At 33.7% G+C, this 17,200-nt stretch overlaps 1 protein-coding gene across 2 annotated transcripts in view; it reads right to left on the reverse strand.

Annotated features, from left to right (window-relative positions):
- The window catches only part of ROCK1 (Rho associated coiled-coil containing protein kinase 1), a 106,730-nt gene that overhangs the window by 34,937 nt on the left and 54,593 nt on the right, over positions 1 to 17,200 (reverse strand). Inside the window, exons 11-16 of one of the 2 annotated variants that reach the window (XM_032467442.1) lie at positions 16,210 to 16,270; positions 12,947 to 13,032; positions 10,830 to 10,878; positions 6,868 to 7,003; positions 5,579 to 5,670; positions 5,235 to 5,481 (exon numbers count right to left, since the gene is read on the reverse strand). In XM_032467442.1, the coding sequence (XP_032323333.1) occupies positions 5,235 to 5,481; positions 5,579 to 5,670; positions 6,868 to 7,003; positions 10,830 to 10,878; positions 12,947 to 13,032; positions 16,210 to 16,270 (671 nt within the window). Of the gene's footprint in view, positions 1 to 5,234; positions 5,482 to 5,578; positions 5,671 to 6,867; positions 7,004 to 10,829; positions 10,879 to 12,946; positions 13,036 to 16,209; positions 16,271 to 17,200 lie in introns of both variants that reach the window. The other variant, XM_006191773.3, reaches the window with a different exon arrangement.

The raw sequence follows: 17,200 nt of genomic DNA on the forward strand, positions 1-17,200 counted from the left end.
CAAGAAAGTTCGTATCAGCACTATTCACAATAATCCCCAAATGGAAGTAATCAGAATATACACTTACCACAGAATAACTGATAAATTGCAGCGGTCATACAAAATAAAGAACAAACTATTGCTATATATACAACAATATGGATGAACCTCACAAACATAATGTTTAATGAAATGAACCAGAAGCAAAGGAGTATTTACCGCATGATTCCATTATAAAAGGCCATTACAAAAGGTGTTAGAAGTTAGAATAGAGATTACTTCGGGGGAAAGGGGATAATGACTAAGAAGAAGCACAATGGAACTTCTGGGCTGTGGTAATACTCAGTTTCGTGATCTGGATTCTCATTATATGGGTGGGTTCATGTTGTGAAAATCTCTCCAGATACATATTATTTATTAATTTTATTATGTACATACATGTTAAGCTTCAACAACAACAAAAAATCTCTCACTTTGAAAAATATAGATATACCTAGATATGTTCAAATCCCTAACTACGAAATTCACAATCTAAATTTGAGGCCTATCAACTATATACAAAAATTAAAAATAAATCAACAGGCAAGATAAAACAGGAAAATGAAATTAAGGGGAAAAACCCTCAAGGTCAGATGTATTTAATATCATTTATAATAATACAATTCTAATCCAGTAAAAAGAAATAGAAGTCATAAAATCTTAACAGACCAAACAACATTGCATTAAAAACACACAAAAGCACGTTATTACGAAATATCCATAGCTAATATCACACTCAATAAACAATATGCAAGGAGAATTAAGACAATTCCACTTATAAAGCACCAAAAAGAACAAAATACTTAAGAATAATCTAACCAAGGAGGTATAAGACTTGTACATTGAAAACTAAAAAAAATTGCTGAAATGAATTAGGACCAAAATAAATGGAAATATATCCTGTGTTCATGGACTGGAAGACTTAATAAGATGGCAATCTATAGATTCAGTGCAATCCCTATCAAAATTCCAAAGCTCTTTTATGCAGAAATGGAAAAGTAGATCCTCAAATTCATATTGAATTTCTAGGAGCCTTGAATAGCTAAAACAGTATTGAAAAAGAAAAACAAAATTGAAGAACTCAAACGTCCCAATTACAAAACTTGTTATAAACCTACAGTGATCTAAAGAGTGTGGCACTAGCATAAGGACAGACATATAGACCAACTGAACAGAACTGAGAATCTAGGAACAAACACATATCTGACAACTGATCTTCAAGAAGGATGCCAAGACCATTCAGTGGGGGAAAGAATAGTCTCTTCAACCAGCAGTACAGGGACAACTGGATATCCACATGTAAATGAATGAAATTAGACCCCTACAGCATACCATATACAAAAATTAACTCAAGTTAGGTCAAAGACCTACATGTAAGTGCTAAAACCATACAACTTTTAGAAGAAGTCATAGAGGTAAATCTTCATGATCTAGGATTTGGCAATGTACTATGAGACATGACACCAAAAGTATATGCAACATATATTAGATAAACTGGACTTCATCGAAATTACCTTTTGTACATCAAAGGACATGATCAAGAAAGTGAAAAGACAAATTAGAGAATGGGAGTAAATATTAGGAAATCATATACCTGACAAAGTCTATTATCCAGACTCTCAAAAGTCAACAACAAAAAGCCAAAAAAAAAAATTTAAAAATGGACAAAGGACATGAACAGACATTTTTCCAAATAGGATATACAAATGGCCAATAAGCACATGGGAAGATGCTCAACTTCATTAGTCATTAAGGAAATGAAAGTCAAAGCTACAATAAAACACCACTTCATATCCACATAGGATATAGGGTAGCTATAACCTAAAAAGAGTTAAATATCAACTATTGACAAGGATGTGGAGAACTTGTACATTGTTGGTGGGAATAGAAAATGATGCAGCCATTGTGGAAAATCGTTTGGAAGTTACTCAAATGTTAAACACAGAATTACCACATGACCAGCAATTCTAATCCTGGGTGTATATATATACACCCAAAAGATTTGAAAACAAGTATTCCAATTAAGTACTTGTACATAAATGTTAATGGCAGTGTTATTCACAATAGCCAAAAGGTGGAAACAATGCAAATGTTCATCAATAGATAAACAGCTAAACAAAATACAGTATACACATACAAGAGTACTACTCAGCCATAAATGAATGAAATACTGAAACATGCTACATCGATGAATCTTAAAAATATGCTAAGTGAAAGAAGCCTGATACAACAGGTCACATGCTGTATGATGTCATTTATATGAAATATCCAGGAGAGGTAAATTCAGAGATTTAAAAAAAACTAATGGTTGCTAGGGGCTAGGTAGAGGGCATACAGAGAAGGACAGTTTACTGGATACAACGTTTTCTTTTGGGTTAATGAAAATGTTTTGGAACTAGACAGACGAGGTGATTGTACAACATTGTGAATGTACTTAATGCCACTGAATTGTACACTTTTAAATAGTTAACTTTTTGTTATACGAATCTCACCTCAATAAAAAAAATATACAAAGCAAAAGCTGCTAGAAATACAACGGGGCTATGAGAAAAAAAACTACAATCATAGCACTAACTTTTAAAACATGTTCCAAAATTTGGCAGATCAAAGAAACAGAAAAAATGGAGTCTTAGAAACTGACTCATCAGGTTAGAAAACTCATCTATTATTTTCCTTTCAAAAATAACAAAGCCAAAAACATATTAATGAAAAAACTTACACAACTTTCCAAATGACAATGTAACAGGCAAAAACAAAACAAAAATGCATTATACTCCGGTACATTAGTCCAGGTGCTGGCAAACTTCAGGCCCTCAGCCTATTTCTCTATAGACATGAAGCCAAGAATTTCTTTCTTCATTTTTAAAGGGTTGAAAAAAGCGAAAAAGCAAAAATAAACAATAAAAAGGTACCAGAGATCGTATGTGGTCTACAAAGTCTAAAATATACACCATCCAATTATGTTCGGGAAGTCATTTCCCATACAAGTGAGGAAACTTCTACCCGCTAATGTACATAGAGGGCATTCAACTAGGAAATAATGGTGACTTTGCCAGAAGCCCAGCCTCCCAAACTGTAAGAAATCTACACCTGAGGGACCTGAAATTTCTTAAGGACCATAAAAAACTAATGTAAAAATTGTGTGTGTGTTTTACCACAATGCACTTTTCTATATATGCTGATGCTCATGTAAGTTTTGTGCATTTTTTAATGCGTGAGCTTTGATTCACATTTAAATTAAAAAATTAACCTTAAAGGAAACACTGAAAAAGGATAAACATCAACAGTTAAGTCATGCTATGAATCTTTCTTAATGTCACCAGTATTTAAAAAACGGTCAGTGAAAACCACTGCTGATGAACACAATGGAAAATAGTCTCTTCCTTGGAAGCAAGCTCTTCACAGCTCAGTGGTATCTGGAAAATCACAGACTTAAAAAGAATTTTAGAACTGAAAGAATTTATAGAGGTCATCTAATTTTCTTTGTTTATAGATTAAGAAGGTAGATGAAGTGACTTGCACACAGCTAATAAGCTGTATATAAAAAGGCCTAAGGAAGCAATTTAAGGAAGTCGAGTATGAGGCTTTTCTAATACATATAATGAGGATACTTTCTTGGTTATATCCAAATCTATTTTAAGCCTAGGCCCTGAGAAATAAGATTGCACAACACTCCTCAGCTAAGAGCCAATGGGAGATCCTAATTTCCATTTCCAAACTCACAAAAACTGACCTTGACCTCTCTCCACAGAATTATAGCTAATCATCAAGCCCCAGGAGACCCCAAACTATGTTCCCACTCTGTGGCTTAGGTTAAAATGGACTACTCCACCCCCTCCTTCTCCCTGAGAGATCTGGCAACTTCCATGTGTATCTATTTTGATTAGGTAGTACGGATGCCTTGCTTTTACGAATAGAAAACAGAAAAATATGCGAAAAGTGGTTAAAGCCAGGCAACTTGCTGAAAACAAACTGATTTTGTCACTATGACCAACATGTTCCTTTATTCACTGTTAGTTATACTCAAATCTTTTTCCTTTTAGACTCACAAAGACTGCTGATAACTTTAGTCCTAACTTTCCAAGTACCTAATTCTTTATTTATAATGAAGATTCTCTTTCTGCAGCTGACTTTCTATTTCTACCAACAATGCATGAAGAATCCCCACGTTTTAATGGTGATAACCTTCTCTACCTGGATTAGTTCCACTTTAAGTAAGACGTCTGTCAACTGGGCATTGTTTAAAATTAAATTTTCAGTAATCTGGCTGTAAAACTGGAAATATCCACATTACCTACATCACAGGGGTGTCTGTGAGAGTGAAGAGATCACAATTTGTTACAAATGTAGGCATTATTCTAAAAGAGAAAGAATGCCAACCATTTCCAGTATTACCAAGGTCATTTTCTTAATGAGGATCAAAACTGTTATTACCTTACACTTAAAAATGATTAAGATGATACATTTTGTGTTTTCAGCTACAATCAAAAATAAAAAATAAATTTTAAAAATCACCTTCCACTGACAGATGGATAAACTGTGGTATATATACATAATGGAGTATCGCTTAAAAACGAAGGAAATTCTGATACATGCTACAACATGAATGAATCTTGAAGACATCAAGTGCAGTAAGACAGACACAAAAGGACAAATGTTGTGTGATTCGACTCTTATGAGGCAGTCAAACACACAGAGACACAAAGTAGAACAGTGGTTTCCAGGGGCTGGGAGGAGTGGGGGATGGAGAGTTGTTGTTTAGTGAGTATAGGGTTTTAGTTTGGGATTATAAAAAAGCTCTGGAGATGGACAGTAGTGATGGTTGTACAACAATGTGAATGTACTCTATGCTAGTGAACTGTACATTTAAAAATGGCTAAAATGGTAAATTAAAAAAAATTTTTAAGTTGAAGTATAGTCAGTTTACAATGTTGTATCAATTTCTGGGGTACAGCAGTGTTTTAGTCATACATATATTCCTTTTCATGTTCTTTTTCATTATAGGTTACTACAAGATATTGAATATAGTTCCTTATGCTGTACAGTAGAAACTTGCTGTTTATCTATTTTATATATGGTAGTTAATATCTACAAATCTCTACTCCCAATTTATCCCTTCCTACCTCCTTTTCCCCCTGGTAACCATAAGTTTATTTTCTACTAAAATGACAGATTTTATATTATGTCTATTTTACCACAATAAGAAAAAATATTACCTTGCAGGTCTCCAATCATCTCAGAATCATGACCTCTGTCTCTTCGTTCAGCTTCTAATACAGCTTGCAGCTGGTAATAGTCCTTGTCCGTTTGTGACTTGGAATTCTCTAAAATTCTATTTCTCTCCTGCAATTCTCTGTTCAGGGACTCTAGCTGACTAATTGACTTGCTCATCTCTGTGTGACTCTTCCTTAATCTTACAGCTGTGTCTGATTCTGTCCTAAGTAAGTCATTGGCTTCTTCTAGCTATTCAAAAAAGAGAGCAAGAAAATAGTTTTTGACTAATATACAAACTTGTTTTAATTAATTATAATTTTTTTAAAATCTCATTCCAAAAACTTACCTGTTTTTGTAACTGTGCCAGCTTCTCATTAGCAAGCTGTGAATTCTGACTTACTTTCTTTAAGTCTTCCAACTGATCCTTCAATGTAGAAACTAGAAAATGAAGGAATAAGATGTAGAAATTAGAAAATTTTCATAGAGAAACAAATTCCTTCTAAAAAATGAAATTTGGTCTGAGGCCATAAAAGTCAGTTACATTAGCTTCACTCTCAAAGCCAAATGCCATCCTGGAAGTACTTACATTCTAAATTTATCAAAAAGTACAGCATTGTTTTATAATAGAGAACACAAAAACAGATTTCTTTGCATTGTTGTAATATTTCAAATTCACTTATTCCCTTAATAAGATTAATTAGTGAAATGTTATAAAGTTAGTTTAATATTATCTATGATTAATTCAATATTTTTAAATGGCTCAAAATTCAAGATACCAAAGTATATATAGTATAGCATGAGTCTTCCTCCCTCCACATTGTCTCCCCATCCTTCTGTCTCTCCTCCCCAGCAACAACTATTACTAACTTCTTGCATCTCTTTCCTAAGACAGTCTATATATCCATACCCTAATATGTAAAAATACAAATACATACATACATACATACGTGTGTGTGTATATATATATATATATACGTTTTCACATGCATATCTATACATACACACACACATTTAAACATACAAAGACAAGTAATCTTGTTTTAAACAATCTGTACTTTGTTGTTGCTTTTTTACTTAAAGACACAAATCACTGATTACATTTACATTGTTTGTAAGCTTGGCAATTTTAAACAAAGCTAAAATGAATAGTTTTATTTATGTATCGGTGTGCATATGCACAAGTGTAAGTGAAATAAATTCCTGGAAGTGAAATCACTGGACCAAAGGGTGTAGAAAGCTATTTTAAATTTGTAACACTAGTATCAAAACACATGAAATTCTAGTTTAGTAGTACTCAAATGTAGCTGCTTGTTAGAAGTGCCTAAAGAGTTTACTAAAAATACCAATGCCTAGCTCACATGTCTAGACCAAACAAATTAGAATTTCTGGAGTTTAGGCATCCATATTCTTTAAAGTTTCCCAAGGGATTCCAATATGCACACAAGGATGAAAACCACTACTCTAGCTAACACATCACTACTGACTTCAATACGTTATAAATTTGTCTTGGGACACAGTGTCTTAGCACCGTGGCTTCAAAAATACATCACAGGCTAAATTTAAGACAACCTCAAGACAAAGACTTCAAGGATACTGTTAGAAATTCCAGTGCTTTTAAAGGAAGTAACAATTTACCTTCATTTTCTACATTCCTCCTCTTCTCACTTTCCTGTTCTGCTTTTCTTTGGTACTCATTGATTCTATGCTGTAGCAGCATTTTCTCCTTCTCAATCTGAGACACTGTAGATTCTAGATTTCTTCTTTGATTTCCCTGAAATTATGACAAAAGTTATTACTGCAATTAATATTCCTCATTTATTTGAAGGAATATTCTGTTCTTTAAAAAAAATGATTACTTAAGATAGATATTTTTGGTTTCAAAATCAGGTAATACTTCTAATGACAACTTTCTAATAACAGAATTAGCTTGCCTTAGAAGAAAATACTGAGAATCTCCTTATTTGAACTAGATATGCACAATTTTCAGAGATTTTAAAATCCAAGAAATATAAAAAAACAATGCTATGAATCTTAACAGATTAAGTCACTTTATCAGCTTAAGATGAATACATTGCATTATATTACCAATATTTTAGTTTATTTACAATCCTAAATTTAAGATATGAAATATAAAAGGGATCAGATAATAATTACCTATTTGATAATTAGGTGGTACAATACTCAAATGATACCAAATGCTACAGTGTGTGCAGTAAATTCACCAGTCCCTGCATGAGGTCTCCCTTAATACTCTCCCTATCTCAACATCTTTTCTGAGAAGTTCTATGTATATACTTACTAATGCTTATTTAAAAGTAATGAAACAGATAATTGTTTTAGAAAATGAAACTAAGAGGAGGGGAGGATTTAAGAAAAAATTACCAAAATTTCACGACTTAAAAAGATTTCTCTTCTGTTGCTGAGCTAAGACTATCAGCATATCTTGCTTCTGAGGCTTCATTTGTATCTTTAAGACTCCACACTGAGAAAACATCCTTTATAGTGTGTGTCGTTCTGGGCTTTCCCACCTTTAAGCAAAACCCATCTTTTAAGTAAGATGCTGCCAGAGAAATTTAGTAAAATATGAGAGATTATTCAAAATCTTCCTAATTTAAGATTTTACCATTCTTTCAGCTTTTCATTTTTTAATTTTGAAGTAATTCTACATTGCAGAAGTTGCAAAATAGTAATAGTACCCTTCCATTCAGTTTCCCCTAGTAATTACATTATATGTAACAATAGTATAGTAACAAAATCAGGAAACTGTTACTGGTATAAAGCGTGTCTTAGTTCTATGTCATTTCATCTCGTGTAGATTCATGTTCTAAGTGCCACCACAATCAAGACACAGAACTGTTTCATCAGCACAACCATCTCCTTCTGGCAACTACTTCTAGCCACATGCATCCTCCTTCTCCCACCACCCATATCCTACCAACCAGTAACAGGTTCTCTATCTGTATAATTTTGCCATTTTGAGAATGTTACATTAATGGAATCATACAGCATGGACCTTTTGAGATTGGCTTTTTATATTCAACATAATGCCCTTAAGATCCATTCAAGTTGTTGTGTGTAAAACCAGTTCATTTTCCCATTCTACAGCTCATCGTTTCATCCTCTTGTCAGGGTCTTTCACAGAGCAAGCACTGTTAATTTTGATGAAGTCCAATTTATTAAAAATTTTTCCATATATGGATGTTTCTGGTGTAATGTCTAAGAACTCTACACCAAGCTGCAGGTCCCAAGAATTTTCCCTTATTTTTTTTTCAAGGAGTTTTATATTTTTTACATTCATATTTAAATCTATGATCCATTTTGAGTTAATTTTTACATAAGTTGTGAGACTTAGCTTGAGGTTCATATCTTGGCCTATGAATATCCAATTGCTCCAGTACCATTTGATAAAAGACTATACGTCTTCCATTGAATTGCTTTTGTACTGCTGTCAAAAACCAGTTGGCCATAACTGAGGGATACTGATCTACAGTTTTCTTTGTAGTATTGCCTTCGCTAGATTTTGATATCTGGATAATTCTAGCCTCATAAAATTCACTGGGGAATGTTCCCTTCTATTTTCTAGAAGAGAAAGTATAGAATTGGTGTTAATTCTTCTTAAAACACTTAGTAGAATTCTGTGGCAAAACCATTTGGTCCTGAAGATTACTTTTGGGGGAGCTTTTAAATTACAAATTCACTTTAATACTTACATATGGCTATTCAAAAAATGTATTTCACATTGTGTGAATTGTGGTAGTTTGTCTTTTCAGAGGAATTCATCCATTTCACCTAAATTTCGCAGTTGTGTTTAGAATTGTTTGTATTATTCCCTTAAGATTAAAAAAAAAAAAAATCTGCAGCCTGTAGTGATACGCTGTTTTTTTATTCATGACACTGATCATTTGTGTCCTCTCCTTTCTTTATAATCTTGCTACAGGTTTGTCAGTTTGCAGTTAATCTTTCCAAACAGCTAAGGTTTTAATTTTCACTGATTTTCTTAATTGTTTTTGTTTTCAATTTCACTGATTTCTGCTCTTTATTTTTGCTCCCTTCTCCTTGCTTTGGGTTTATTTTGCTCTTCTTTTTCTAGGTTTTTTGAGGTAGCAGCTTAGATGACTGATTTGTGACTTACCATCTTTTCTAATATAAGTATTTAGTGTGTAAATTCCCCTTATAGTACTATGTTAGCTGCATCCCACAATTTTGATGTTTTATTTTCACTTTCATTGTTCAAATACTTTTTAAAGATGAAGACCCTTAACTTTGAAAAATAACTTTATGAGATATAATTAACATCCCAACATATTTTTTTCATTCCCCTTCAGACTCTTTGACCTATGGATTATTTAGAACTGTGCTGTTTAGTTTCCACATGTTTGCAGATGTGCCTTCGGCTAGAGGGCAGCTTTGGTGTGCCCAGATTGCTGGCTTCTCCAGCACCCAATCTGGAACATATGCTGCCAAAAGAAAACCCAGAGTATTCACTGCTGTTTGTTTCCTGGGACCCAAATACTCTAGCCAGTAGTCTGCCTTCTTCTCTCTACCTTTCAGAATCTCTTTACATTTGTTTTATATTTAATGTCTAGGGTTTTTAGCTGTACTTAGTGAGAGAAACAGGAGGAACTACTTTCACTCCATCTTTCCAGAAGCAGGATTATTCTAATTTTATAATTAAGATCTCCCTCTCTTCCTTGAATTTGGAAAGCTGAATAATTTAAACCTAGCACAATTGATTTTATCTGTTTTAGAAATGAAATAAAAAGTGGAGGATATGTAAAAAGAATTTCTTAAACATTTAGACTCAAATAAATAGTGCTAGGCTAAGTACACACTGACTAATGGCAAGTTGGTAAAATACTATCTACATCTGCCCAGATAACTACATGTATATTCAAGGCTACAAACAGGGTGGTAGGGGGGAACCACCATCACTGACAGATTTTATTCCTTAAGAGACAAGAAAATAAAGACAGCAAAAAACCATTAGAAAGATTAAATCTAAAAAAGGCAAAGGAAGTAATCAATGAGAGGAAGGACTCTCTTGAAAGATATTTACAAGGTAACTAAAAGGCATGAAAATAAGTTAACATATTTGCAAACAAACATCTGAATCATTAAATATTTATGCTGTGTGTCCTTCATAATAAAAACTTCTTGCTAGGTGACTGGAAAATGACTGATTCTAAAATCCATACATTTCCCATTTCATCATGTGAAAGTATGTTAATGTCAGTTCTTCTGAAATTGTATCCTTCCCTCTTTTCTATTTATCTGCCTCTTTCTGCTATAGTTCCACATTCAATTTCTGATCTCTTGCTCCTTTCTCACTTTTCAACTATTAAGAACCACTGAACTGATATTTATGTACAAAAATTTCCACATGGTTCTAGAATAAAACTATACAAAAGAAACTAAAGTATAATCTAATTTCACTTGAACCCGCAGCTCCAAAATGACGCTTTCATCATAATTCTTTGGTTCTTTTCTATATTTCAATGTATGAAGTTCAAATATAATTTTCTCAGAGAACGAAATAATCTGAAAGAGGGAAAAAAATTCTTAAAAAGGAAAACTCCTGATTAGAAAACAAAGAGTACCTCTTCATCCAATTCTTTCATTATCTTGTCTAGTTTTATGTTTGAAGTTCTGTAAAAGCAAAAGCAATACAGATTAGAAATATGTTTATTTTTTATTGCCTGGGGTGAAATATCACATTCCCTACTTCTCCAATTAGCTACAATTTCTTAACCTTTTTTTGTGCTGTGGATCCCTTTGGCAGTCACTCTGGTGAAGTCTATGGCCTTCACTCAAAAAAATATTGTAAAAGCATAAAACAAAATACATACGATTAAAAGAAACCAAAATTATACTGAAAAATAGTCATAAACTTTTTTAAAAAAAGGTATGACTCACTAGTACATGTGTTTTATTAATACATTAAACCATGAGATCTAGAAGTAATCATTACAAAGCAGTAATGAACATAAATGGTATTCAGAGATAACTAACAACTGCATTATAAGAAAATATTTGTGATTTCTATTGGTAATAAAAAATTCACAGCTACTGCTAATAATTGTGGATTACTGACTATGTTCATAATGAAAGGAAACACTGAATTTCAGTTAAAGGTTATAGAAAAGATTCATTTTTCTCATCCAAGTTTAAGGACCTCGAATTCCATCCATGGATGCTTTAGGAGAGGTCTACGGATTCCAGGTTAAGGATCCCTGAATTCCCTTATGCAATGCTTGTTGCTACTAAACAAAAACTACCCATTTAACCTTTAACACAAGATCAAGTAAATGAAGGGAAAGGGGGCATATATAAACCAGTAAATGCAACAACTGGCAACCTGGGGAAAAATCTGAAGTAAACTGAATGTGTATTAGCTCCATCACAATTCATTTCGGGGGGCTCTAAACATACTTTCGAGTTTCAAACCTGCATATGCAATGTTTCCCAGGGATGTCTTATCAAATGCCTTATCCAGCACGTCCAAAACTAAACTTACTCCCTCTGCCCCACACCCTACCCACACCACCAGTCTGCTTCTCCTCCAGTGTCCCTAAGTAAAGGATACCAGCTGCGAATCCTTGACCACCTTCCTCCCTCATCCCCATTTACTCAAATAAACGTCAAATGCTACCTAATTAACTAGAGTTTTTCCTAAAAAGCAAATTTGATCCACTTTTTAAGTTTAATAACTTTCAACTGTTTTTTCATCAGCCTTAGGATAAATTCCAAATTTCTTAGTTTTTCAAAAACAGAATCTTCTAAGATCTAGACTCTGTTGCCTTTCCCAGCCTCATCTCTGGCCTGCACCACCTCCACCACATTTTCATGTAATTACTGGCCACTTTGGCCACTCTCATTTCCTCCTTAAACTGACCCGTACCACCAGCACTACCACTAATTTGTCATTTGCCTTTTACTTTTGATTATATAAACTGCTCCACATTTATGTAATAATATCTACCCATCTCCTCCCCTTATTTCAATGTTTTATACTTAGAAATACCTTCCAAATCCTGGGCTCAGTTAATTAATCTTTATATTAAAGTGCTTTTCTAAAAAAAAGTTTGTACTATAAGTCTAACTATTTAATCTATAAGGTATACTAGGCAGTGAGAATTATACTTGTTTCCTCTCCTCCCAGTTACAAAATTGCCAGTTTTTCCAACTCCATTTTTTGAATGTTATCTCTGTGTTTTATCTGTTTTTCATGTATTCAGTAATACCCACCAAAAATATAATAATTATAAAACCTTATTGTTTCCAACAAATAAATAACTCAGCGTTATACTAAATTATTTTAAATTACCTTGACCATTCTATATTTTCATAAATATACAAGCTCTTATTAGATTTAGGCTCAGGAAAAAAAATTCTGAGTTACTGCTCTGGAGAATCATAGTGGAAATTAGAGTGTCTGCATCAAAAATTTAGTGAATTTTAATCTTTAACATTTATATTTTACAAAGCACCTTATTTAACATAAACTAATTTGCCCTTTCTGTCAGCTAATTAAAATGGAAGAGAAAAATCAATAAATCAGGCACTAAGTAAAACATTCTTCACAGACTATATATCAGTAGCAAACTTTATACCTCCACTTACTTCCAACTACCTTCAAGGGTTTATAGAGTGCAAGCTTTAAAACAAGCATTTGCTATACAACTTTTAATATGAAAAACATAAAGTATGTTCTCACCTGCACTTCTGCTCCATTTCATCTTTTAATTGCATCTCATTATGCAGCTGCTCTTCCAGCTTATAAATTGTTTTTTGCAAATTTTCCTGCTTTAATTAAAAACAAAACAAAACTCATTCTACTAAAAATATTTATATAGAATTTTAAAATAGTGTGTTACCATTTTACATTTGTTTATGAGGAATTATTTGGTCCAATCTTATCCTTTTCCTTTCTATCTGAAATTTTTATTATTAATTTAATAAGCATTTTTTTCCAACACCTACTAATACATCAGGCACTGTGGTAGGCATTACTAATACAAAAATTAAAAAGATTTGATCCCTATTTTCATAAAGCTAATAATACTGGGGCACAGGGGAATGGGATGGTGAAAAGAACGTACAATAACCCAAAGACATATACACAAAATATTACAATTAATGTGGTACATAATAATAAAATTATATACAAGGTATACAGAAGGAGAAGTCACATCTAATTCTGCCAGGATGATGTAAGACCTATAAGAAGGGAGATATTTACCAAGAAGAGGAAGTGACAGAAGGGAATGCATTTTACCTAGAACGAATGCATCCAGAGAGACAAGAAAAATATGACTATTTGGGAAATGGGATGAAATCAAGTACAGGCAGTGCACAGAACTTATAGGGAGAATGAGTCATAAAATCTGAAAAGGTGAGTGGGACTGTGATCCTTGCTATGCAAAAAAGGAGTTGGGTACTTACTTTAACCTATAAACATTTAAAAAAGGGAAATGATACACAGTATTGGCATTTTAGAAACATTACTTAGTAATAATAAGGTGAATACACTGGAGAGCAAAGAAATTCTAGACAAAGTAACCAATTAACAGGTTACTGAGATAGTTTAGGCAAAAAGAGTATGCAGGTCTGAGATAAAGCAGAAGCTGGGATGAGTAAGGGTATAGCTCACTCCTGGGTTCAATCCCCTGTACCTCTGTTAAATAAACCTAATTACCTACGCCTCCCCTACAAACAAACAAAAAAATAAAGCAGAAGCTGTAGGAATGAAGAGGAAATGGATAACTGTGCCAGTTAGAAGGCAGAATTTACGACCCAGCAACTGATTAGAAATAAGAACAGAGCACCATTACAAAAGACAGGTGACACAAAAAGAACTGCTGGGGAGGGGATGGAGAAAGGGAAAGTGTGAGTCTTGCTCTGGCCTAGGTTGAAATGTCTGAAAGATGTGCAGGAAGAGGAAAGTCCAGTCAGAAAGAGAGGAGAGATTCAAGTCTGGAGTTCAGAGGAGCAAGCTGGATATGCATGAGATTAAGCATAGAAAATGAGCAGAGAGCCAAGATCAAAACTACCTTGAGAAACATTTAATAATTAAAGAGATCCTGCAAACAGGACTGAAAATAAAATCCAGAGGCAGGAAGGAAAAAAAAAAAAAAGAAGAAGAAGAAGAAGGAAATAATGAGAACCTAAAAGTTCTTTAAGTTCCAAGGAGGAAGGACTGGCCAGAGTCAAATGCAGCGAAAAAGAAAAGATATGGAATGAAAATTAATTGTATTTGGCAACTGCAAAACTGTTCACTAGCATCTCCACCAGAAGGCTTCCAGGGAAGAGCTGAAAATTAAATTAGTTGACTTTTGTACTTAGTTCTAAGTTAACAGAAATAGTAAGGCACACAAATGTTTTCTTTTTCCAGTGTGATCTTACCAGAGTAAAAGGTAACAGCCACTGACAGAAACTTATGGCAGTCACCACTGAACAAGACCAGCCCAAAGAAAATATGACTCCTCTGAATATTTTAAGTCTTAATGTACCTCTAATCTTACAGATAGGTAATATACTGAGAGTGGGGTTACACAGAGTCCAAAGAATGTGCTAAGGACGGCCAGATAATTACTTCTGGTATATTTTTTAGAAGTCCTGGCTAACCCAAAAGGATCTTGTTAAGTGTGAGCAAATAAAACATTTTCCAAAATTCCTGTTTCATGAACATGAGCTATATGAACAATAAAAAGGACTCCTGTTTCTCGTATTTACTTCCTACAGTAATTCAGTTATCAGTGGTCAAATTAGGTGATGCTCACTGTGCTGGTTATTCTCCATTTGCCCCTCTCCCTTTCAGCCTTGAAGGTCCATCCTCTGCCCTTCTTCGCCTTGAAATCTACAGACTGCATTCTCCGGGCTCTGTTGTCCTATGATTTTAAGATTGGTTTCAGCCCGCAGGAGACAACAGCCGGAAATCAGGTGGGAGAAATGAAATATCCATTCTCCCCACACCATCTCGCCTTACTGTGGCTCTGACAGTTCTATGTTCTGTGCTCCTTCATGATTCTATACATTCTCTCTGAGCTGCGGTTACAAGATTTGTCTCTCCTTGTCCCTTCAGACTACGGGCAATGGCTTCCCACTGCTGAGTCAATGGGTGCTTCAGCACCCTTTATTTATTGTACCCCTTGATCCTGCTCAGAGCAGCATCAATAGTCCCATCATTAAATTCTCTTCATTTAATGAATGAATAAAATGTGGAATATACATGCAATAGAATGTAACAATCCTTAAAGGAATGAAATTCTGATGTATGTTACAACATGGTTGAACCTAGAGGTCATTATGTTAAGTAAAATAAGCCAATCACAAAAATTCAAATATTGTATGATTTCACTTATATGAGGTACCTAGAGTAATCAAATTCATAAACAGAAAGTAGAATCGTAACTACTAGGGGCTGGAGGGAGGGTGGAATGTAGAGTTTACTGGGTACGAAGTTTTAGTCTGGGATAAAGACAAAGTTCTAGAGACAATGTCAGTGATGACTGCACAACAACGTGAGGGTGCTTAATGCCACTGAACTGTACACTTGGTTAAAATGATAAATTTTACAATGGTACAAATGGTTAAAATGATAAATTTTATATTACATTAATTTCATCACACAAAAAACTCTCTTCATTTAAATCTTCTGAATATGCCATCTGTCTCCCTGTCAAGACCCTTACTGATGTATTGATTTATCACAAATTCCTAATACCAAAGATTAAAAGAGACCACCTCTGTCAATCTGTGTAGCAATGTATAGTTTACTAAGTGCCTCCAAATATAACACCCATTTGATATTCAGGCAAGAAATAAAACTGGAGAGGAGACAGTAGGTAAAAAGTGCTATAAAAATTTAAGATCATTAACTACATTCTCAGAAGCAATATTTGTGTACTTAATACTATGCAAACAAAATATATTATCCCCAAATCAACTTTTTTTAAAATGTAAGAAGAAAATACCTACCAAGCTTTTATCCACATTAGAGCTAGTTCTGTTATCATTAGGATTTGCTGAAGATAAGTATCTGGGAAGAAAAAAGTTTTTAAAAGAAAACAAAAAACTCTTTAATATCCAAGAATAACCAGTAACAAATACTACTTGCCTATTTTTATTGTCCTTGCTCTGCTTTTGAAAAATTGAGTACAGGTTCCTAATTACTTCAGAAACATAATACAGAAATGATACATTTAGGAAACAAAACCCCCAGTTATGTCTGAAGCAGCACTCTGCAATCATATACCTTAATATTCCTTCAGAAAAATATATGAAAATTCATACCAAATAGAATAAATAGAAACCATAAAAGTCTCAAGCTAGTTCAGATTAGGTTTTTAGCCATGAAAGCAAGTTTTGTCACCAAACAAATCACTAAAAACTCAGTTTTTAGAGCTTTTTTGGATTTAGGATTAGGGATAATGAATTGTTGACTTTTACAGACGTGCACAATTTCCCCTCGCTGCTCCCAATTATCCTTCAGCCAAGAATGATACTGCCTTTCTGGACAAAAAACTTAAAGAGTTTTTGCCTAAGTGGTTGAAATAACAAAATCAAAATTCTGATGATGTCCTGCTAATCTTTTGTGCCTCTAAGCCTTGAAGAATTCTTTAAATTCAGTGTAAAGTTAGAATCACACATAAATATAAGATATTAGTGATCTTTAGAGGTCTTCTTTATATATCTTATGAGATTATCAAACAGATCTAAATATATCATATAAAAGCTTTTTTCCATGATATCAAATGTTACATAAAAGTAAGGTACTTCCGTTACTTCCTCTCCTGTGTGACAACTACCAACATTACTACGTCTACCATCACCACCAGTACAGTCACCACCTTGGTTAACCAGTAGAGCTCTCTCAGAAAGAGATCAAATAGCTATAGTATACTTCACGGCTGTTATGAGGTAGTTGTTAACTCACTAGACATTAATTCATAGTTAAAAATAGAAGATA

The sequence above is a fragment of the Camelus ferus genome, chromosome 24 (genome assembly GCF_009834535.1).
Source record: "Camelus ferus isolate YT-003-E chromosome 24, BCGSAC_Cfer_1.0, whole genome shotgun sequence".
Classification (NCBI taxonomy): Eukaryota; Metazoa; Chordata; class Mammalia; order Artiodactyla; family Camelidae; genus Camelus; species Camelus ferus.